Here is a 24,274-nt window from a genome sequence, read left to right as displayed (position 1 = left end):
GGGTAGTGCAAATGTCAAAAGACATTCAGATATGCAATATCACAAATTAGATCTCTAATGGTTACACAGTCTAATCCAGGAAACTTTTCCTAAGTGTGATGCTAAATATTGAGTCTGCTGCACAGAAGACAAACTCCTGGTTAACATCTGTGCGTGATGATTTGGTTCCGCTTTGGACTAGTAGGCAAAATATGAAATGCTCTGCCTCCTGTTTGATGCTCAGTTGAGTAAAAGAGCAATGCATGCTGATAGAACGCACCTGGAGGAAATCTCACACTGCTGCGGCTAAAAGTAATTATTTAATGGCTATTAAAGTTTGTCATAGGCTGGTTAAAAAGGCACTTTTACGCAGACAAAGTTGAGAAAAGTAGCTATCCCGCTAAAGAAATCTACTCTATTATTCAGAGCTTGCTCAAGCCTCCGGCCTAAGCACTCCTTTTTTTACTCTTCTGATGATAAATGTGATAGGCTGGCAAATCATTTTAGTAAAAAAGTTAATCATATCCATGTTTATTTCCCCTGTGACAAATCTGCGTCCAGTGCTAGAGGTTTTAGCCAAGAAACTGAGAATATGATTCAGGGTGACTGCCTGGTGGAGTTTACATTGCTGGGTGACATCACTCTTAAAGCCCTTATGCGCAGTGTAAAGTCTGATTCTCCTTATGATCCATTGAAACTAGAGTTGGTACTTGCAGTTGATGAGATGTGTATCCCCATTTTTCTGAGTTTGGCTCACTTTGCTTTATCTACTAATGTGGTGTCCACTGCATGGAAACAATTCTACGTTATTACACTTTTAATTAAACCTTCGGTTGACCCTGCCCTCTTGGATAATTATCATCCATCTTTCTCCTGCCTGTTTTGGCTGAAGTGGTAGAGAAACATGTGACTAGCTTGCTGGTGGACTTCTTAGAGAGGCACCAGCTGCTAGACCCCTTGCAAAGTAGACTTAGACCTGCCCACAGCATTGAATCTGCTCATCTCAAAGTGACAGAGGTCCTGCGACTAACTACTGATGAGGAAGGGTCTGTGGCGCTTATTCTATTGGATTTGAAGAATGCTTTTGATATGGTGTCACATGAGGTGCTCCTGTGGCGTTTACAGGAGTTTTGAGTCCAGGGCGAGGTCTGGGCTTTGCTTGCCTCTATTTTAAAAGATCGTTCTTTAAAAGTGAAATCTCCACCTTTCACATCTACCATGTGGACCTTTGAGCTTGCCGTCCCTGCTAGGCTCAGTCCTCAGTCCCACCTCTTCTAATACCTATGTAAAACCATTGGCTGATGTAAGATCTTTTGGGCTTTCACTGCTGTCCTAGGCAGACGATACCTGGCTTATTTTATCACTGACTGCTGATTCCATAGCCTGCGCTGCCAACTTTAAGAACTGTTTGATGGCCTTTGCCGACTGGATGCTTGCTAAACTACCTGGATTTGAATCCAATAAAAGAGATTCTACTGTTTGGGAAAGATTTGCAAATATGGGGAGATCCGTGGTGATTGAGTGTGTTAGGATCACCCCCTAAGCCCAAATCTTTTGTTACAAACTTGGGCGTTTTGCTGATGGCATTGTGTGTTGCCCACCAGATTATGAATAAGCTGGGCGCACCTACCTTGTCGTCCGTGCTTCACCCCTATATTCCTACTGGGGCTCTAAAACCTGATGACTCCAATCTGCTGATGACACCTCACTTTATTATGCCCAGGAAAGATGGTCACTCTTTTCGAGCAGTGGCACCAGTGCTATGGAACAGTCTGCCCTCATCCCTTCAGAAAATATCCAACCACATCTGTTTTAGAAAGCAGCAGAAGACCTGACTGTTCGCTGAGTAGTCTGTGTATGTGGTGGGATGTTGCAGGTAGTAGTAGGGCAGCGCTAGGAAGCCCTCTAGGGGGGCAGCCATGAGCTTTACAAGTTTATTAACCTACATTGAATGGCCTTAAATGAACGAAATGGCTTGACTAATAAAATAGGAACACTACAGGATGGTCTTTCAATAATATTCAGAGATAACATAAAAAGCTTCATTCATCCATGTTTTCTACCATGCTCAAATTCGGGTAGATTACCAGTTAATCCACACACTTCATGTACGTATTGTCACGTTAATGTTTGCAAATTCGGTCTGCTGCGTCACACCTGTACTACAAATGAGTAATAGTGTTCTTCCCCACAGCTGTGTATATAGTCTGATTATTGATGCATGGCTAGAAGGCATGTGGGAAGGAGGCAGCAGAGGATGCTTGTGTGAGGGCAGCATGCTGTTTATGCACATCCAGAGAAGCAGTGGCACAACGCCAGGTGTGGATTTACTCCTGCCAGGTATCTGCAGAATTCATCTGTGGGCGGGTTACTCCATGTAGTGCATCAACCACGCCTCACCGGTTGACCGAGTGGGTTTGACCAGTAGATAGGTGACTCCGGCAGCCGTAGTCTAGCTGGGTTTGAGAAAGGTATGTCATGAAATGTGCTGCTGTTCCTTGATTTGTTTTTCGTCAAAGCTCCAACTTTTAAAACCGGGTAGAGCCCATTGCTTCTGGAGTGTTTGCTACAGTAATGTATTTTGCTCTACTAAGGCAGTCCACGCCTACTTTCCATCCCGTCTGTACATAAGAAACTGTAGGTTTACAGTTGCAATACAATGGCTACGAAACTGAGGAATGATGACAGAAAAGGCCGAATTGAAGTATCTCCTTTAGCAGTTTGCTCTCTGTTGGAGATGCCATGACAAATTCCCTTGAAGCGAAATCTGATCTGACCTCAGTAGCATTGTATTGACATTCTTCTGATTGCATGATTGGTTATCTCTGTTGGTTCTGGGTATAAGCAATAATATGTCGAATATGTTTGGAAATAGGACTCGTAACATGTTTGTTCCAAGATATATTGCGTAAAAGTAATGCAAATGTGCTTTTTGCATGTGTAGCTTTTTATTTCTCTACCCCTGGAAATTCGCTACCTCCTGCTTTTGACTGTTATATGTTCCTGCTACCAAAGAGAAACCGTGTTGTTGATCCAGCCTTCTTTCTGACAACAATATATTATTCTCTCTTAGGTAAAAACAATTGGGGTCCTAAAGACAATTAGATTTTCCTTTGTGATTGTTTCTTTTCGTTAGCAGTTATTTGTATGTCCTGGTTAAAAACTTGGATTTTAATTCTAGATGTCCATATTTTGCCCAAACAACATCTTACCTAAATTTATGTATCATAAAAAGTCACACACATGTTGCCTGTTTTCTTTCTTTTTTTTAAAGTTATTGGGTGAATTCATTGTTTTAAAAAACATTTGTTTTGTAGTAAATGCAGCTGACAATAAACAAAGGGACAAGAACATGAACTGTATAAAAATTTCCATTGATCCGTAAGTAGAAGCATGCTTTCACAGTTTATAATTTTGAGAAATTGGTTAAATATTTTGTTTCCAGTTCTTGGACTATGGTTTTGGCACTCAGGAAGATTCCCACCATAGTCACCCACTTTGATGTTGCCCAGACATCACTGTCAATGGTAGGAGTTTGGATATTCCAAAAGATTGGTTCCAAGGGCGATGTATATTGTGGTCTTAACTGGTGAAAATATATTTTTGACTCCTAATACTTTTTTCAGAATATATATCTTTTGGAATGTGCCATGGACCTGTTTGGGTTTAAAATTATTTTATGTTTGTTGTCAAAACTTGAGCCCTGGTGTTTAACTCTCAAGCCACTTGATCACTGGAAATGTGTTTATTCATCTCATACATGTTAGGGATATTCTTCAAGTTATTGTGCTGTATTGTTTATGAATATTCTTTTATTTTTTGCACTTTATTTGCCTTGTGTACTTTGTTTTGCTCAATGTTTTTCTGTATCCAAAGCTTTCTTCAAATACTCACTATTCAAGCCTAACTTCTACACGTAAGAAATGGAGCAAAATCCAAGAGTTTTTTTTTAAATAACTGGAAAAATGACTCCATTATTAATCGTAAAGGTTATTATATAAAGTCCTCTTTCTAGATGTATTGTCTATTCCAGGGGATCCTCACCAATAGTCCCAAGCACTGAAAAGTCCCGCCCAGGTGCGTTTATAAAATACATGTATGCATCAGTCTAATAAATGATTGACACTCCCAATAATTGCAGCCTATAAACAGGCCAAATTTTATTTTCCTTTTAAAAAGAAAGACCTTTACTTTGATATAAGCCACCATAAAGTAAGGGTAAACATATCAAACCTTTCACAAGCTTTCTCCAAAAGAAAAAGAAATGAAGAACAGAATTTAGCCAATATGCTGCAAACAATACATTCAGCTAATACAACTGGCACTGTGCATTGAAGAACCTCACAGTACTCTGTGCCCCATCATGACATACCGGTGGCAGTTAGGCCATTAGTTTTTCCGTCTCCTGGAAACAGGATCCTGGGGCACTGAGATCTACCTTTTTGGCAAATATCAAGAGAAAAGATTTATAACCACTTGTTTTCAGTTTTTTACTCAACGTCCTTTAAGGCTAAAGTAACTTGACACCTTTTTTCTGACCAAGTTGTGATGTTTCTTACAGAATGCCTTCACTTTTTGTGAAGTGCTAATCTTGTGGGAAGATGGCTTAAACAGACCCACACAGGGTCTGTATCCGCTGCCTTCCAGAAGATCACCATCCTAATTCATGCAAACACTGTAAAAAAAAAAAACTCTCCAAAAGAACATTGAGAGAGAGAGGAAAAAATCATACTGCATGGACTAAGGGAGAAGCAGCAAGAAAACAGGAGAAGACTGGTGGTACCTCAAGAAGTAATGGTGAAGGTCATTCTCCCACGAGCGCTTTCCTCTTGCTCCAAGGACTCCCCTAGAGGAACCTCATGTGCAGCAAAGCATCTTCTATCCACATCAAAGACTTCACTGTCAAATTTGTTGCACTCATGACCAGCCTTTGTGTCGTCATGGTCTAGATCTCCATCAGTCCATCTGCCACCAAGGTGGTTGCAAAGCTTATGTAAGCGGTGAAGTCATACTCCTGGTTCAGATTATTCTCATGCATATTTGCCCTCAAGGAACACTTTATCCTTTGCGTGTCTCAGCTCCCAGACTGTTTGGAGAGGGAGCAGTAGTGTCTTCACCTGTCACAGACTTCCCCTGCAATGAGACGGAGATCTCTGAGGAGGAGGAATCGAACGCAATCTAGATCTAGAACTAGAGAACCATGTACTGGCTGATCTACCTCTTCTTCTTGTTCAAAATGTTCAGGTAGAAGACTGGCACGGTATTGATCTCACTATAGAAGCTATTCACCTTCAACTACCTCACGATCTCTATAAGAGATTACTCTCCAACACTGACAGACCCTCCTCCAGCTAGAGTCTCTCCAGTAGATGGTTTCTCCACCTTTAATGATGTATTTGTGGGAGGGCTACGAAATTGAACCTCACGATGCCCACAAAGACTACTTCGACGTCAGTCATCTTTGCAACTTTACAACACAGAACCTCTTCTAGAACTCTTTTACCTTTGGTTCCAGGTCTTTTAGAGCCTGCAATGCAGCAATTCTGAACACCTGCATCAATTAGGTCTATTCCTTCCAGACCTCTAAAGAAGTACAAACCACCATACCAGGACCCCCCTTTTTAAGGTAAGATCCTAGGCCGGATTCAGTGATTGTAGCTGCATCTATAAAATCACATACAGTTAATCCTCCTTCTACTGCCCCACCAGGCAAAGAGAACAAAAGGATGGACAGTTATAAAGGTGTCAGATGCGATAGCTCTCTTGGGAAGATGTTTGTTTCCTGTGGGACTCTTTACAAAAATACTCTAACAAATGTTTCGAGTAAGATAGACAAGACTCCCAAGAGATCCTTAAGGAAGGAATGCTAGTCTCTAATCATTGTGGCAGCAGCAGATTCATCCGGCTTGGTAGCACATGGGTTACTGCCATGGCCTCTCTACAAGACTCCACTCTTGGTTGAGACTGACCAGCCTTAAACTGGAAGTGCAAGAAATAATTGTGAATTTACTATTTTCAGGCTCAGTATTATTTGGCTTGTATGCGGATGACTAAATGTTAAGAATGGAGTCTGAAATGGACACTTTGAAAGCAGTTGGCCAGAAGAGAAAAGTTTAAAAGGCGATACAGGCCTTCTAATAGGCGCTATTTCCCTCAGAGGGTTCAAACCTCTCATTGGTTGCACCAACAGGAGCAGCAACAAAGGCTACCATACCGCCACAGGAAGTCTTCTAGATGGTAAGGAGGTCTTCACCAACCTCAAATTGCTTCTGCAGGAAAACCTCCAGCAAAACTAATACTTCTTCTTTCCTCCTTCTCTATTGCCTACTCTAGTAGGAAGAAGTATAAGCAATTGTGTCCAGGAGTGTTGCCAAATAACCAAAGACAAATGGGTCTTGAATATTGTGCAGAATGGATATTCATTGCGTTTCAGATCATCTCCTCCAATACACCAACCAAACCATCAGACTATGAAATGGATCTGTTGCAGAAAGAGGTAGACACATTAATGCTAAAAATAAAGGATTGGGAGTTTACTCCTGGTATTTTCTGGTTCCAAAGAAGTAACCTAAACCAGAATTCAGACCAATACTAGACTTGAGAACGTCAAACAAATTTATTAAAAAATAGAAAAGTTCAGGATGCTGTCATTACTCTAAACATACCCCTAGCTACATCAAAGAGACTGGACGTGCGCTATAGATCTGCAAGATGCCTGTTTCACATACCGATCATACAGAAATGTCAAACATTTCTGTTATTCGTGGTAGGCTCAAAACATCTTCAATTTACAGTTCTTCCATTTGGGCTAAAGTATGCACCTAGGACGTTTTCGAAATGCATGGCTGTCATAGCAGTACCTCTAAGAAAGCAAAAGATATTCCAGATATGTCTGGACATGTTGTCACAACTAGATCTTTAAGTCAACATTAAAAAAATATCAATATTGTATCCTGTACAAAAGATACACTATCTGGGTGCTAATCTGGAAACCCAAGCTGCAAAAGTGTATCCTTGCCATATCAATCTCCTAGAATTGAGAGCAGTACACCTAGTGTTGAAGCCCTTTCTTCCTGTGATACCAGCAAACTCCTACTAACAATAATACAATGATGAATACACTTGAATAAACAGTGAGGAACACATTCCAGACCTCTGTCACTCGGATCACAGAACATATGGAAATGGTTCTCCGAAGATGTCGGGTGTTCGGGAGAGAGGCAGAGGATACACACCTGATGGAGGTCGGTGTGGGGAAATTTAGACCCACATTTTGGGCACTTTTTGAAGGGAGTCCTTTCCATCCGTCGAGACCGGAGTCGAGGGAGGCCCGTAGGCCGGTGCCGATGTCTGGAATCGAAAAGTGCCGCCGAGAGAGATGAAGATGATTTTTATCTTAAGAATCTCGATGGACGAGGATTTTCCGTCGAAGGTCGAACTGGAAAGGTTCGAAGCCGGAGCACGAAGTATCACATCCGAGCCCGATGGCGGAAAAAAACAATCTGAGAATGGAGCCGAAGCCCATGCGCAGTACGGACCGAAGGAGGAGTCACCGAACTCGAGACTTCCAAAGACTGTCCAAGAAGAAAAACAAACTGCAAACATCCGGGCCCAACACCAGATGGCGATCTATGCAAAAGTGTACAGATCTGCAGCTCTACATGCCAAGAACAGATGCATACTGGTAAGTAGCATATTCCTTTAATGAGAACGCTTCGTATTTCTCTAAAGTGATCTCTGATTTCCATATTAACCAAATTATTTCTTTGCTCATATTTTTTTCCCTAAACTCTTCAACTCGGGCAGAGAAGTCTCGCCACGCCCTTGATGTATCGGGGTGTTGAAATTCTATCTAAACTAAAGAAATGAGATAATAAGACAGGCTTTTCATAAATTATGGACCAGTAAGAACTGGTTTGCCCTCTATAAGTCAATCTATATCAAGATGAATAGTATATTGAATTGTTTTAGCATATGATTTGGCGACAGAACCCTTACATGATAGACCAAAAGCATATTATACTCAACGTAAAGCGGCTGATAAAACCCTTCTTAGATATGTCCCCATTGCAGATTTTTGCAACGCTGCGACCTGGAGGTCTTTTCATACTCTTACTAGGCTTTATTGTTTAGATGTAAACTTCAGGGGAGATACCTTCATCATTGAGGAATCATTTTGGATAACTATTAGGGTTTTTTTCTATTTCTTGTCTGTTTTAAAAGAGATGGGCTTGCTATTTGTGAGAAAGTGCCATCTTTCTTTCATGGTATGCCCCCACTTTTTGCTGAATTGCTGAAGGTACTTTGACTGAGTGTGCCCTGGGCTCCTGCCAATCAGGTGCCCAGGGCCTATGTCCCTTCCCTAAAAACTGTGCTGAAACCTAAAACCCAAATTGGCAAACCCTGGCCACATGTCAGCCCCTGGTAAATGGTACACTAGGTACCCCGGGCCTTGTGACCAGGGAAGGCCTCTAAGGGCTGCAGCACTTATTGTGCCACCCTTAGAGGCCCTGTACCTTGACACAAACACACTGCCCTTGCAGGCTGAGTGTCTGGGTATAGGTCAAAACAGAGAGTCGACATGGCACACATCCCTGTGTGCCATGCCCACAATATACACTGCCCTGGCATACATCAGCCACTCCTCTAGCTTGGGGACCTATGCCAGTGGTGTGGGTACAGGACCATGAGCCCTGTGCCCCTACAGTACCGAGGTCCATTCCTGGGCACTAAGTGCAGTGCTGCCATTTAAGAGTATATGGTGCTGGGAGATCGTCAAACACGAACTCCACAGCACCATTGATGGCGCCACTGAAGTCTGAGAAGTTTGGTATCAAACTTCTCAGCACATTAAACCCGCACTGATGCCAGTGCAGGATTTAAGGTAAAATGCACGACAGAGGGCTTCTTAGAGATGCCCCCTGAACCTAACCAACGATCCACGTCTGGTCTGAGAGGCTGCCTCGGCTGCCACACAGCAGACATGTTGCTGGACCCCTGGGTAGAGAGCCATCCGCTCTCCTGGGCCTGCAACAATGCACATCCTGGGCGAGGTGCTAGGTCTCCTCCCCCAGGATGGGCAGGGGGAAGCTTCAAAGGCATGCCGCTTTTGTGAGCTTCTCCAGGCCACTTGATGTACTCAGCAACTGGCCCCTACCGGTTCTAAACCCTCACTCTGGCCGGAAACCCCAAGGAAGGACAAGGGGTGTGCCAGCCTCTGCCAACCCTACTCCTCCGGTGGGGGAGGCGAGGTGAAGCACATATCCGGGCTCTTGCCATCTTGAAGATGGGGAGCCCTGCCCAATCATGACTAGGCCACTGCCCCCCTCCCACAGGAGAGTGGCCGGATAGGGGGTGTACCCACCCCAGGGCAGGGACCCAGTGGTATCTGCCCTTTACCTACCTGTAATGCCTCTAAATTTTGTATTTAGGGGCACCCTGAACCTTCCTTCCTTAGATCCAGATTCCGAAACAGCAAAGAAGATCAAGAAGAAAGAAGACCTGCCGTGCAGCTGCTAAAAAGAGGAAGACACCAACTGCTTTGGCCCCAGCCCTACCGGCCTGTCGACCCTCGAACCTGCTAAATCCCGGCATCTCCCGTAGGGAGCACCCTCACAAACCCTGGAGGACCTGACTACCTTGTGACTCTGAGCATCTGGGACTCCCACGAGCAGTGGCACTGCTCAAAGCAAGTAACTGACCCCTGGCATCAGCCAGGAACCGCAAACCCTGCACACTCTGCACCCGCCAAGCCAGGCCTGGAGTGGACAAAGACCACGAGGACGTCCCCCTGGCGACTGTGACCCCGAATCCAGCACTCAAGGACCCACCTAGACGCTCCTGACAACGCCTGCAGCCTCCGAACCAGGGACCACCCCAACCGCGATCAACAGAGGGTAAGATTTCCCGACACCAAAAGGCACCCCTGCACACCGGGCACCCTGCGGCCCCTGTGCCCAACTCCTGGGTACCTACCTATCCTCCAACCACCCAACTTACCTCTCGAAGTGGTGGTCGCACCAGAAGAATCTTCGTCCCTGAGCTTGCAGCCTTTGTTCGTTCTTGAGATTTTCCATTGCAATCCATTGAGCGCCCGACGGCTAAAAAGCACCCTGCACCCAGCCGCCCGAGTGCCCCTGGCTGTGCAACGTCTACTCCTACCTACTTCCCCATTTCCCCATAGCAAGTGACCAGGAGCCCAGCTCCCACAGCCGTGTGGCCTGCTAGCCAGCAGCCACCAACCCTGCCTTCCCTAGGATAACATTGGGCCTACCTCACTCTGCACCCGGCTGCCCCTGTGCCGCTGAGGGTGTAACAACTATACTTACCTGACCCCGGGAGACCCCTGAGTCTATGCCCAGAACCTTAACTCTGCCAGTCGAGTACTTACCCAAAAGCCGATATCTCACTTTTCTTCCATAGGGTAACATTGACTGGTTTCACTTGAAATCTCTTCTAAGTGTGGAGTTTCTAAACTTTAAAATATTCACATAAAATCAACCGAGTAATGAAAACGGAAATACTCACCTGCTATTAGGAGAGATCCCAGTGCTGGATCTTGGTGACCAGCACTGACCCTGAGAAGTAATTACAAACCATACTTACTGCTAACTCAGTTTTCTTCTGTAGGAATCCATTGACTGTTTTTCTGTGAAATTTCTTCTAAGTGTCGATTTTTGCAAACTACAAATATTCTTTAAAAATCGTACCAACCGTGAAAGCGTAATTACTTACCTGTTTTAGATAGATGTCCCAGTACTGAGCCTAGGAGCCCAGCACTGGATTACAAAAGTAACAAGAACATACTTTACAGGTAACTTGAACTTTCTCCCATAGGAAACCATTGACTATTCGTCTGTGAAATTTCTTCTTAGTGTCGATTTTGCAAACGTACAAATATTAGTTAAAAATCGCCTGTATAACCTAAACGCGTTCTATCAACTGCTTACAGGGGGTACACTAGTGCTGGATCCAGGATCCAATACTGAATCCGAAATAGTAACCATATCCCCACTTACCTGCTAAGTGAATTTCCTCCCCTAGAGTAACATTGATAATTTGATTAGAAAAAGTTTCTAAGTGTCAACTTTTAAGATACCAAAATATTGCTTAAAAATCACAACAGTAACTAAAACGTATTTACTCGTTTCCAAGAACTGTCCCAGGACTGAACATAGGGTCCAGTCCTGGAGTTAGAAAAGTAATCCTGAAAGTAGTACATTCGTTTAACTTAAAATTCCCATTGAGCTCAATGTATTATTGTTTGAAATTGTTGCCTATTGCAACAAAATGTAACTATTGCATTCAAAAGTCAATTGCCTATTGCAAAGTATTTAACTAAAGCATCTCATTCTGAGAAAGTATATTTTGATACCTATTGTTGGTTCTAAAATAAAACAACCAATTTTTTTTATATACAAACCATTGGCCTAGAGTTCAGTTATTGAGTGTGTGAGAACATTTGCTGACTGAGTGTGTCCTCTGATACTGCCTTACTGCTCGACCAAGCTACCACTTTAGAGAGTAAGGTTATATCCAACTTTAGCCTCTGCCAAACCTCTGGGGACTGTGGACTCTGTACACCCTGTACCTATTTGGGAACAGTTTATACAGAGCCACTTTCCTACACTATTCTTTTTAGTGCTTTTGACGAGAATCCCCTGGAAGAGAAGGAAAAATTACTTACCTATAATCCTAGTTCTCTTCCAGGGGTATACTGGTCAGTCGTAAGCATCCCTCTTGCCTCAGCAGAAAAGAATGAAAATTGTTCCTACCTCTCGTGTAGGAAAGTTTCAATTCTATTAAGGATGTGCAGGCAAGGATTATGCTTTACACTCTTCGCTTTTATTAACAGCAGCTTATTTAAAACAACACTTCTTCAAGCTTCCAAATAAAGCGAAGAAAACTAACGGCCCCAGAAAACCGTGGGAATGACATCATAACACAACCAAAGAGTCCAACATTAGTGTTCGAGGCATATGAGCTGCAGATCACACACTGAGGATAAGATCGCCATCTGGTGTTGGGCTCGGATGATTGCAGGTTGTTGTTGTCTTCGGAAGAAGCCTTTGGTCACGAGGTTGGTGACTCCTCCCCTGGACAACAGTGCGCATGGGCATCCACTCCATCGTCAGATTGTTTTTTTCCGCCATTGGGTTCGGATGAACTTTTTTCCGCTCCAGCAGAAAACTTTTAGCAATCGATTTAACTCCTTAATCTTCATTCATCGACGTCGACATCAACTCGGACCGGTTCCGGAAGCGGCTGATGGACAGGACACCCTTCAAAAAATGCCCCCAGTGTGGAGCGAAGTTCCCCCACAGTGACCACCACGAGGTTTGTAACCTCTGCCTGTCGCCGGAACACAACGAATCCACCTGTCCAGCTTGTGCCGCTTTCCGTTCGAAGAAGACCCTCCGGGACCGAAGAGCTCGACGCCATATTATGGCCAAACCAGCTCCAGAACCGGACGACATCTTTGCTCAAGATGTTCCCGAAGATGACACCGAAGATCTCGAGATGGTGTCCAAAGCCGACGATTCCGATGACCTCATCACTCCAGGGCAGCGTGTGAGTACCACCCCCCCCTGCCCCATCCAAAAAAGCATTGGTCAAGACTCCGCCAGCTGGGCCCAGTCGCGACCGAAAATCCTCTTCAGAAGCCCCGCGCCCGGCTCCGAAGACATCTAAGCCTGTAGGTGGCTCGGGCTCGAGCAAACCTCATCTGATTGTGCCTTTAACACCCTCGGCACCGAAAAAACCACTATCGGCACCGAAACAGGCTTCAAGACCGAAATCTCCTTCGGCACCGAAACGTTCCTCGGCACCGAAGTCTCCACCGGCGCCGAAACGGTCTTCGACATCGATGCCTAAAAGTCCCTCGGCACCGAAACCTACATCGGCACCGAAACATACATCGGCACCGAAAACTCCATCGGCTCCGAAACATCCTTCGGCACCGAAAACATCATCGGCACCGAAAACTACGTCCACACCGAAAAAGGCTCATAAAGACCCGAAGCGGACATCGCCGCCACCACCTTCGGAGCCAGATGAACTTTTTCGACCAGATCCTACTCAAAAGCAGATCTACATCAATCCTGAAACTGGACATGTGACTGCCGTCCCATATAAAAAGCGGAAGCTGGACATTACACCTCCTCCAGCTCCCATACGGAAAAAGGACTGTGCCACTTCACCACTTCGTCCTTCCTCTCCTGTAATACCTTCTAACCCGTCCCCCCCCTCCTCCTCCTCCTCCTCCTCCTTTACCTTTACCATCTCCCTATCATTCACCTCCTCCACAGGATGATCATGATGACTTGGGGGGAGGGGCGGACCCTGATTTGTTTAATGATCCTGTTGATCCAAACGACCCGTTTACATTCCCTGACACAGCACCAGTAGATGACTGGTCTTATCCAATGCCTGACATGCCTGACCCCACTACCTACCCCTCCAAGCCCTCCCCTCCTGATGACCATTTAGGGTTTGGCCAACTAATAAATAGGGCAGCAACATTCCATGGTGTCACTATGCACACGGACCCCCTTGAAGAGGATTTTCTCCTCGATACCTTTGAGCAGTCGCAAAAAACTGTTCATATACTTCCCATGATTAAAGGGGTTATAAAGCATGCCACTGATGTCTTTAAAGACCCTGTTCGAGCGAGGGTTCTCAACCCCCGCATCGAAAAAAAGTACCGACCAGCCCCGCAGGACCCTGCATACATTAAAGCCCTGCTCCCTTTAGACTCCTTGGTCGTATCAAATGCCAGGAAGCGCGTTAACTCACAGACAACTGGAGAAACGCCCCCCCCAGACAAGGAGTCTAAGCTTTTAGAGGCCTCAGGCAAACGAGTCGCCGCACAGGCGGTGAACCACTGGCGTATTGCCAATACCCAGGCCCTGTTAGCCCGGTATGACAGGGCACATTATGACCAACTTGAGGACCTTATGCAACATCTGCCTGAACCCTTTAAGTCCCAGGCCACTGACCTCATTCAAGAAGGCAAATTAATATCTAATGCCTCCATTAAATGTGCCTTAGATGCGGCAGACACTGCTTCTAGGGCGGTCAATACTAGCGTCTTACTCAGACGACATGCCTGGCTCCGTATTTCCGGATTTAAACCGGAGGTTCAAACCGCAGTTCTGGCTCAACCTTTCAACCAAGAGCAGTTATTTGGCCCTGCAGTTGATACTGCATTAGAAAAAATGAAGGACAATGAAACTGCCAAGTCTATGGGAGCACTGCAGTCTCCTCAAAACCGGGGTTCCTTTTGTCGCTCCTTTTATAGAGGAGGCTCCAAAAACACATCAACTGAGACCACGTCCACCTTTAAAAATTCTGGACAAACATCCCCTAACAGAGGTTATTTCCGGGGAGGTTATAGGGGAAACAATAACAAAGGTCGAGGGCGGGGCAACAACAACAACACCCGCACCTCCCCAGCCACCAAACAGTGACTTGCCACCACTTCCCCCAGACCATTCCACTCCGGTCGGGGGGCGGCTCCAACAATTCCTACCTGTCTGGACTTCCATCACCACAGACAGATGGGTAAGACAAATTATCCAGTCTGGCTACTGCCTAGAACTCCTACAATCCCCCCCAAACATACCACCCAAACAACGTCCAATGTCCTCACATCATCTCTCTCTCCTCAAACAAGAAGTTCAATCCCTGTTACAAAAACATGCGATAGAACCAGTCCCCCTTCAACATCAGGGAACCGGGGTGTATTCTCTATACTTCCTCATTCCCAAAAAGGACAAAACATTACGGCCCATACTGGATCTCAGACTGCTAAACCAGTATATACATTCAGATCATTTTCATATGACCACCCTCCAACAAGTCCCTCCCACTGTTACAACAGGGAGACTTCCTTGCCACATTGGACCTCAAGGACGCGTACTTTCACATCCCTATGCATCCCGCTCACAGAAAATATCTACGATTTGTGGTAGATGGGCAACACTATCAATTCACAGTTCTCCCATTCGGAGTAACAACAGCACCCAGAGTGTTCACCAAGTGCTTAGCAGTCGTGGCAGCGCACCTCAGAAGACAGCAGATCCATGTCTTCCCCTATCTGGACGATTGGCTCATAAAAGCCAATACTCACCAAAAATGCGTTCTCCACACTCATCGCACCATTCAAACTCTCCACAATTTGGGGTTCACTATCAACTACCCCAAATCCCATCTACAACCTTCCCACTTACATCAGTATCTAGGAGCAACCATAGATACATCCAAAGCCATTGCTTATCCCAGCACTGCCAGGATAGCCAGTATACAAAATCTCATCTCTCAATTTCAAACTCATCCATCTCTTCCAGCAAGAGTGTTCATGCAGCTCCTAGGCATGATGGCGTCCTGCATCTCCATAGTCCCACACGCACGACTTCAGATGCGTCCCTTACAGGAATGTCTAGCACAACAGTGGAACCAAGCTCACGGACAACTTACCGATCTGGTGTTGGTGGACAGTCGCTCGCTTCGCTCACTGAAATGGTGGAACACCATCAACCTGTCCAAAGGACGACCGTTCTTAGAGCCTCTTCCACAAGTTGTGCTAACTACCGACGCATCTCTCACAGGGTGGGGAGCCCACCTCCTTCACCATACCACTCAGGGCAGATGGACCAGTCAACAGAAACTGCTCCACATCAACCACCTGGAACTCTTAGCAGTGTTCCTAGCACTAAAATCCTTTCAAGTTCACCTAAAGAACAAAACTGTCCTCATACGCACAGACAACATGACGACAATGTATTATATACAGAAACAGGGAGGGACACACTCTCTCCAACTGTCCCAACTGGCACAGCAAATCTGGAGATGGGCAATTCCCCAAAACATCTACCTGTTAGCAGAACATCTCCCAGGCATCCACAATCAAGTGGCCGACCTCCTAAGTCGCCACACACAACAGATCCACGAATGGGAACTACACCCCAAGGTTCTACTCCCCTTCTTCCAAAAGTGGGGACAACCAGACATAGACCTGTTCGCCACTCCCGAAAACACAAAATGCCCAACCTTCGCCGCCAGGTTTCCACACCCACAGTCGAAGGGCAATGCCCTATGGATGAACTGGTCAGGCAGATTTGCGTACGCTTTTCCGCCTCTCCCACTAATTCCATTTGTGGTACGCAAACTGAAACAACAGTCACTAACACTAATACTAGTGGCTCCCACTTGGGCACGTCAACCGTGGTTCACCACACTTCTGGAACTATCTTTAGTTCCACATCAAAGGCTACGCCTCTCCCCGGATCTATTAACCCAGAACCATGGAGAAATCAGACACCCAGATCCTCAAACACTGAACCTAGCGATCTGGCTCCTGAGGTCTTAGAGTTCGGTTACCTCAATCTGCCTCCAGACTGTATGAATATCATAAAGGAAGCCAGACGCCCTACTACTAGAGCGTGTTATGCCGCTAAATGGAAACGATTTGCCATCTACTGCGCTAATAATGACATACATCCATTGGATGCTTCCATCCAAAACATCATTTGCTATCTACTACACTTGCAAAGATGCAATCTAGCGTATTCCTCTATACGTTTACACCTAGCAGCCTTGGCAGCCTACTTGCAAAATAGGCAACACCTGTCCCTTTTTAAGGTACCAGCCATCAAAGCGTTTATGGAAGGTCTCAAAAGAATTCTTCCCCCAAGATTGCCACCTGCCCCAGTGTGGAATCTCAATGTGGTTCTAACAAGACTCATGGGTCCCCCATTTGAACCTATGCACAAATGTGAATTGCAATTCCTAACATGGAAGGTAGCTTTCCTTATCGCAATCACTTCCCTACGCAGAGTAAGTGAAATACAAGCCCTTACACTAGAGGAACCTTTCTTACAACTACACCGTAACAAAGTGGTTCTTAGGACAAACCCTAAATTTCTTCCAAAAGTGATTTCCCCTTTCCACCTTAACCAATCAGTAGAGCTACCGGTCTTTTTCCCAAACCCAGACTCCGTAGCTGAAAGGGCCCTACATACCTTAGATGTCAAAAGAGCCTTGCTTTATTACATCGACAGGACAAAACCCTTTCGAAAGACAAAACAACTCTTTGTTGCTTTCGCTCCACCACATAAAGGCAACCCGATCTCCAAATCAGGTATAGCCCGATGGATAGTTAAATGCATCCAAATATGCTACCTAAAGGCTAAACGTACACTTACAGTTCCCCCTAGGGCGCACTCCACGCGTAAAATAGGGGCTTCTATGGCCTTCTTAGGTAACATTCCCTTAGACATTTGCAAGGCAGCCACGTGGTCTACCACGCATACCTTCACTAAACACTATTGTGTTGACGTGCAGGCCAAACAACAGGCCTCCGTGGGCCAGGCTGTCCTAAAAACTTTATTTCAAGCTGCTGCAACGGATACAGGCGACCACCGCTAAGGGGAAGCACTGCTGTATAATCTATCCTCAGTGTGTGATCTGCAGCTCATATGCCTCGAACGGAATATGCTACTTACCAGTATGCATCTGTTCTTGGCATGTAGAGCTGCAGAGTCACACACGCCCGCCCGCCTCCCCGGGACCTGTATCTGTTCCAGCATCCGTCTTACTTAGACATTACACATGGACATCCTTTCTTTCATTTCTATACACCATCTTTTCCCATCATGGCGAAAAAACAATCTGACGATGGAGTGGATGCCCATGCGCACTGTTGTCCAGGGGAGGAGTCACCAACCTCGTGACCAAAGGCTTCTTCCGAAGACAACAACAACCTGCAATCATCCGAGCCCAACACCAGATGGCGATCTTATCCTCAGTGTGTGACTCTGCAGCTCTACATGCCAAGAACAGATGCATACTGGCAAGTAGCATATTCCTTCCCTTCATTCCACAGTGATATCCTTACTGGTCCGACTTGGATCCATCCGAACCTGAGAATACAAGAGACGGATCAGGGCTACTCTGAGAATGGAAATATGTCTCAGACAACAAGTTACAGAATAACATTAATTTCATTTGCTCATTTTAGGCCCATAAACTCATTCTAAAACGCCTTCCTTCTTAGGGTGGGCTTCATTGGAGTAGAATGACTACCCGCCTGGTGGGATTATCCTCGCCTCCGCGTCCTTAATAGAATTGAAACTTTCCTACACGAGAGTTAGGAACAATTTTCATTCTATGTCCGGACTGGAGGCGAGGATTGTGCTGGTTCAAGGCTTGCTCACAACCAACTGAGCCATCACCAGCACCGGCTTGAAGTAGAAAGTAGTCTGTCTACTAGTCCACAGCATTCATAATGTCCTCTAATCTTGCCCTCTAATCTTGCCCTCAAGGAGAAGGCTTTAGAAGCCCTCGCTTCCCTTTTTGAATGGGATGCAAACATGGACAAGTAGATGCCTGCCTCTTGCATGAACCATCTAACCCATCTTGCAATTGTGGGGGAGGAGACCGCCTAATGCGGTTTCTTCAGTGCAATTAGAAGTTCTCTCGCCCGGAGGGCGGTATTCTTCAGACATCTATTCATATTACTTGAGGCACTAGACTACGCAGAGTTTAAGGGAGTCAGAGAAGGCGGAGTATTCTGTAACCCTCGTATTAGTTTTGGTCCTTCTAGCTATTGCGAAAGATACCCCCAGAGGGTGAAAAAATTCTACTCATTATATCCAAGGTCCGCACGTCAGAGACTCTCCTGCAGGAGATTAAACACAGTAACATTGCCAGTTTGGCAGACAACTCCTTACGCGATAATAATCTATTTGGTTGCCAAGAGAGGAAGCGGTTTAGAACTGTTAACATCCCAAAGGGCTGAATACCTTGGCAAAGGGGGCAGTAAGAGCCTGATTCCTCGAAGAAGCCTACACATGTTCTCCCACCGGGACTCCGTCGACCGGATCGTGTCCAGCCGATATCACTGAGTGGAAGGTATTAATGGATCAATTGGCCAGTCCTTCCATTGCTAGCTCCGCCAGAAAGTTGGCTATCTTGACTACATCGAAGCCCAAGGGATCGAAACCCCGTCACAGACACAGTGTCCATCGGGTCCACGCTGACTTGTATCTCTTGATGGTGCTGTCTGCCCATGCCTTATCGAGGAGGTTCTGAACCGAGCTCGAAAGTCCCGGGACTGACCATTGTCCCCTGTAGTCTCTCACGCCATCTAGGTGAGGGTGCCTTCGAGGACTAACTGGTGGGGAATCCTGTCCGGATTGAGAAGGAGATGAGGAAACCGGGGGAATTGAATTGGAGAATGCCAGGAAAGTTCCAGTGGAATCGGAAACCACACTTGAGATTTCCATATCGGAGTGCTCAAAGCCATCTCCGCCTGTTGGCGCCTGATTTGAGCCATCGTCCGTGTGATCATGGTGAATGGAGGGAAGGTGTATCCCTGTTCCTGAGCCCAGTCCTGTAGAAAGGCATCCGTTGTGGCTGCCAGCGGGTCCGGTCTCCAGCTGAAGAACCGGGGTAGCTGATGGTCCAGGCGGGATGCAAAGAGGTCCATTGAGAACGGACCCCCATCTAGCATGTATGCTCGCAAACACCTTTGTGTCCAATTTCCACAAGCTGGTGTCCCTCAGGTGGCGGAAGTGCCAGTCTGCCACCTGGTTTTCCTGGCCCGGAAGGTATTCCTCTGTCATGGAAATCTGATGCTCTAGGCAGTATTGCCAAAAACCGGTCGCGTGGTTTGAGAGGACTTCGGTTCACGTACCCCCGAGATGGATGATGTATCTGGCAGCTGATACATTGTCCATCTTGAGCAACACGCAAGATTGCTCTGTTTCTGGTCCAACATCGAACCGCAAAAGAGCCTGCTAGGAGCTTCAAACAGTTGATGTGTAACAATTATTCCTGAGGAGACCACGATCCTCCTGTGGAAAAATCGCCACATCGCGGGCCCAAACCGGACCTGCTGGCCTCTGATTCTATGACAAGGTCCGGGGCGGAACCGAAGATTGCTCTTGCATTCCATGCTTCCATGTGGAAGAGCCACCATGAAATCTGGTCCCTCGTCCGTGAGCTCTACCATCTGGGAGTTCGTGAGACCTTTCTGTAGATGAGTCGTCTTGAGTCATTGCAGGGCTCGATAATGCAAGGACCCTGGAAATATGGCCTGGATAGAAGAAGATAGGAGGCCTATGAGGCGAGCAATCTGACGCAGTGAATTGTGAGGTTTGGCCAAAGTGCGGCGTAGTTCGTGTCTGATTATCGTCACTTTCCGAGACAGTAGACTGAGGGTGGAGGTTATGAAGTTGATCGTGAACCCCAAGAAGGTTGCTGATTGGGACGGGACCAGAAGGGATCTCCTTTTGTTCATCACAAAACCCAAGCTTTCTAAGAGGTCCACTGCGGTCCGCAGGTGGCACAACAGTTGAGTGGGGGACTGAAGCATGATCAGCATATCGTCCTTATAAACGATAAGGATAATGCCTCGTGTTTGAAGATGTTCCACCACGGGTTTGAGAACCTTGGTGAAACACCAGGGAGCCAAGGATAATCCTAAGGGAAGACTTAAAAACTCGAACGCCTTTTGGTGCCACAGGAACTGCAAGAAACGCTGATGTGGTGGAAAAATCGGTATCACTAGATACACATCTCTGAGATCGAGATGGGCAATCCAATCGGAGTGGCGTAAGACATCTCGAAGGAGGTGGATTCCCTCCATTTTGAAATGGTGATATACCAGCCATTTGTTGAATTTCTTTAGATTTATCACAGGATGTTGACCCCGTCGGCCTTGTCCACTAGGAAGATATTGCTGACAAACCCCTGGGAATGAATGGCGGTGTGCTGAATTGTGCGTTTTGATAGTAAGTCCTGTATTTCCACATCTAATAGACTCGTCTCCTCTGCAGAGAATTGCATTGGTCGTGGCCTGGTGCTCTGGTGTGGAGTTCCGTAAAATTCTATCTGGAATCCTTGCGTGGTTTGCAAGACCCAGACATCTGACGTTAATTTGAGCCATTCTCTAGTGAAGCCAGCTAACCGTCATCCCACTTGAACCCCGGAAGAAGGTTGCACACTCACTGGCATTATTGTTGGCGGATTGTCCCTTCTGGCCTCTTCCTCGTATGCGCTATAAGGGACAATAGAAGATAGAAGTTTGCAAAGTGCATTTGGTCCTGGTAACTGCTACCGCACCTGAAACCTTGCCCTCTGGAGTAGGGTTGGGGGGGTACCCCGGCTGGCCGAGTGGCACCTGCCATGGCCGGCCCCATGGAAAACCTGAGGGGAGAAAATCTTTTCTATAGAGGTCTGGGCTTTATCAAGGGAGGTAAAAGTATTGAATAATTTGCCAAGCTCCTTGATAAAAGGTTCCCCAAACAGTCCTCCCTGGGCCACTGCCCCTGCCCCCGAGGCAGCCAGGTCTCCAAGCTTCGGGTCCACCTTGCTAAGCAGCGACCGTCTGCGCTCCTTGGACAGTGCACAGTTGGCATTACCCAAGAAGATAATTACCCTCTGTGGCCACCTCGAAAGCGCTTCCGGGGATATCAAGGTGCCCGAAGACTTGGCGTCCTCCGCCATGTCGGATTTTAGTCAAGGGCCCCACCGTATCCAGAAACTTATCCTGGCCAGCCTGCCAAGACCGATCGATTCCTTTTTTTCGGGTCCTTGATGAACTTTGCTGGAAAAGTGGCCATCTTTGGATCTATATGGGGCGTTTGCGCCACTTTCCTCTCCAATGAAGGTCGGGGACATTCTGCCTTAAGACAGCTGCGTGCCTCTTTCCCAGTCGGCTGGCCACATATCGTGCCACCTTGTCACATGGGGTTGTAAAATCTGGTCGGTCCAGCATATCAGATTGGGTGGCCTCAACTGGTTCTTCAGTATGAGTGGGGAATAGTCTCCAAGGTCTGGATCAGCCTGCCTCCTAATCCGAGGGGTCGTCATCCTGGAAATCTGGGAGTGGGGGGCAATCTATTGTCTGGGGCTCTGGCTCTGCGGGCGGTGCAGGGGGCAGGGTCTTTCCAATAAAGGCTTGCCTCAGGCGCTCAATAGCATCCACATCCACTCCTTCCTCTGTAGGGCGTTTCGCCAGTGTAGTATCCATGTTAACTGGGTCTGGGGGGGCAAGGGTAGGTTTAGGAACGCTAGGCACTGGCTGGCATCTTTTTGTGCACTCGCAGACGATTAACTGGGCCAGACGCTCCTCCATGGGTGCTATGGCTTCATCTACTGCACGGTAAATGGAAGCATCTACCGCACTGTAGAAGTAGTCATCCCATTGGAGATTGTCCAAGGGGTCCCCGTAGCCCTCTTCTGAGGCTTCCATATTTATTTGTAGATCTCCTAGGGAAAGTGAGCAGGTAAGTAATATCTCCCTTTTAATGCCTCAGATATAGTGCTCCCTCACACAAGGGGCAAGGGTATGGCAGCCACAGGCTAGTATTATAAATGAGTTCCAGTTATTTATTTTTCCGTGTGCTGAGCCACACAATCTGGGTTTTACCCCAGAAACACTACTCCCCTGTTGCTACTGGTTATATGGGGTCCAATATGCCTGGGGACCCGTAGTCCCTTAATGACTCTTGCATTCACGGTAAAAACAATGTCAAATCGGTCCAGTCGGACACACAACACAGAGTACTGACCCTGATAACAGGGCGTTCAGAATATTACATACAGACCCCTTTGAAGGGGCGTCAGTCTACCAGGCAAGGCTTGCGGTGGTGTCCGTTCCATACAAGTGCTCGATCCTAATCGCGCGTCAGGAGAGCCGAGAACCGCCGGAGCACAGCGCCACCTCGCAAGCGGGCAGACGATCACCGTGGGTCAGCACCAAAACATAACGTTCGCGAAAGGAGCGAGCGACACTCCTGCGATCTAAAGATAAAAGCACAAATCTAATAGCTGTACTTACAAACCTATTTAAAAAAAAAATATACAATCATGTAAGAAACGGGCTCTATATATACTACATCAAAATGAGGTATAGTGTGTATAGAGTCCAAGTGTCCCCAGAGGTAGGCAGAGGTTAAAGTTAGATAGAACCCTACTCTCCAATAGTGGTAGCTTGGTCGAAAAGTAAGGCAGTATCAGAGGGCAGTGTTGAGCATTTGATGTACACACTCAGTCAGCAAATGAATTCACACACTCAAGAACTGAACTCTAGGCCAATTGTTTTTGCATAAAAATATACTGTTTATTTTTAGAACCAAGCAAGCTTGGTACAGGTAAGCATTAAATACTTTTCAGTAATAAGATACTGAATATAGAACAGTTTGAAAATGTAATAGAAATTGTACTTTGTTTGATTTACAGGGGGGCAGTAGCATGCAACACTTAGCAAATGCAGTAAGGTGAAATGAATAGGCTTTTTTAGTAAATTGCAGGTAAGTTACTTTTCACGTTACTTTTCTAACTCAGTGCTGGATACCTAGATTCAGCACTGGGACATTTCCTGCAAACAGGTGAGTAAACACGTTTTGGTTATTTGTGCGATTTTTTAAAGAATATTTGTAGATTTTATAACTCCACACTTCGAAACTTTTTGGAGAAAAAGTGTCAGTTATCCTATGGAAGGAAAACAGGTTAACTGTTCACAGGTAAGTAAACGACTGTGGGAGTTAAGGCTCTGGGGTTACACTCGGGGGGTCCCCCAGGGTCAGTGATGCACTGTTGTTGCAGCCTCAGCGGCACTAGGGCGGCCGGGTGCAGTGTTGAGGCCCAATGTTATCCAGTGGGGGATAGGAGCCTCAGTTTGGTGGCTGCTGGCAAGCAGGCGACTGGGTTGTGGGAGCAAACCTCCTAGGGTTAAGGTCAGGGCAAAGGGGGAAACAAAGTAGCACAAAAGGGGCACCCTCAGCGGCACTGGGGCGGCCGGGTGCAGAGTGCTGTTTCGACGTCGGGCGCCCTGTTTTCTATGGAGAACCTCCGGTTTGCAAAAGCACTGCAGTCAAGGAGACTAAGAACTTCTGGGTGCGACCACCACTTGGAGAGGTAAGTTGGGAAGTTAAGGGTTGGTTAGGCACCGTCTGTTTGGGCACACAAGGCCGTGGGGCGTCGGGTGCAGGGGTGCCTTTTGGGGTTGTATCTTCTTACCAGCTCCTGGCCGCGGTTAGGGGGTCTTCTGAGTTTAAGCTGCAGGCGTCGGCTGGAGGCTTGAGTCAGGTCAGGGGTCGCCGGATCTCTGGTCTGGAACGCCGGGGTGACCTCCTGGTGGTGTTTGTCCACTCCAGCTCGGGCCGGGTTCAGCGGGTGCAGAGTGGGCTGGATTCGCGGTCTCCGGTTGCACCAGAAGCTGCAGTTTGAACAAGTCCGGTGTTCACTGGAGATTCAGTCTTTGAAGTGAAGGCAGGCAGGTCCTCCA

General features: G+C 46.6%; 1 protein-coding gene and 1 non-coding gene across 5 annotated transcripts in view; both read left to right on the top strand.

The window, feature by feature from the left end:
• TOP2B (DNA topoisomerase II beta) overlaps positions 1-24,274 on the top strand; it is a 497,734-nt gene that overhangs the window by 157,902 nt on the left and 315,558 nt on the right. For all 4 annotated transcript variants that reach the window (XM_085630531.1, XM_085630530.1, XM_085630533.1 and 1 more), the window contains exon 4: positions 3,297-3,360. In XM_085630531.1, coding sequence (XP_085486657.1) covers positions 3,297-3,360 — 64 coding nt within the window. The remainder of the gene's footprint in view (positions 1-3,296; positions 3,361-24,274) is intronic.
• On the top strand, positions 2,650-2,762 carry LOC146788950 (small nucleolar RNA SNORD89). The gene has a single exon (XR_014970300.1). It is a non-coding gene; the product is annotated as a small nucleolar RNA SNORD89 (small nucleolar RNA).

This window comes from Triturus cristatus, chromosome 10 (assembly GCF_964204655.1).
Source record: "Triturus cristatus chromosome 10, aTriCri1.1, whole genome shotgun sequence".
Lineage (NCBI taxonomy): Eukaryota > Metazoa > Chordata > Amphibia > Caudata > Salamandridae > Triturus > Triturus cristatus.
Note: the sequence above shows the minus strand (reverse complement) of the source record. Positions and strands in the feature narration are given on the sequence as shown.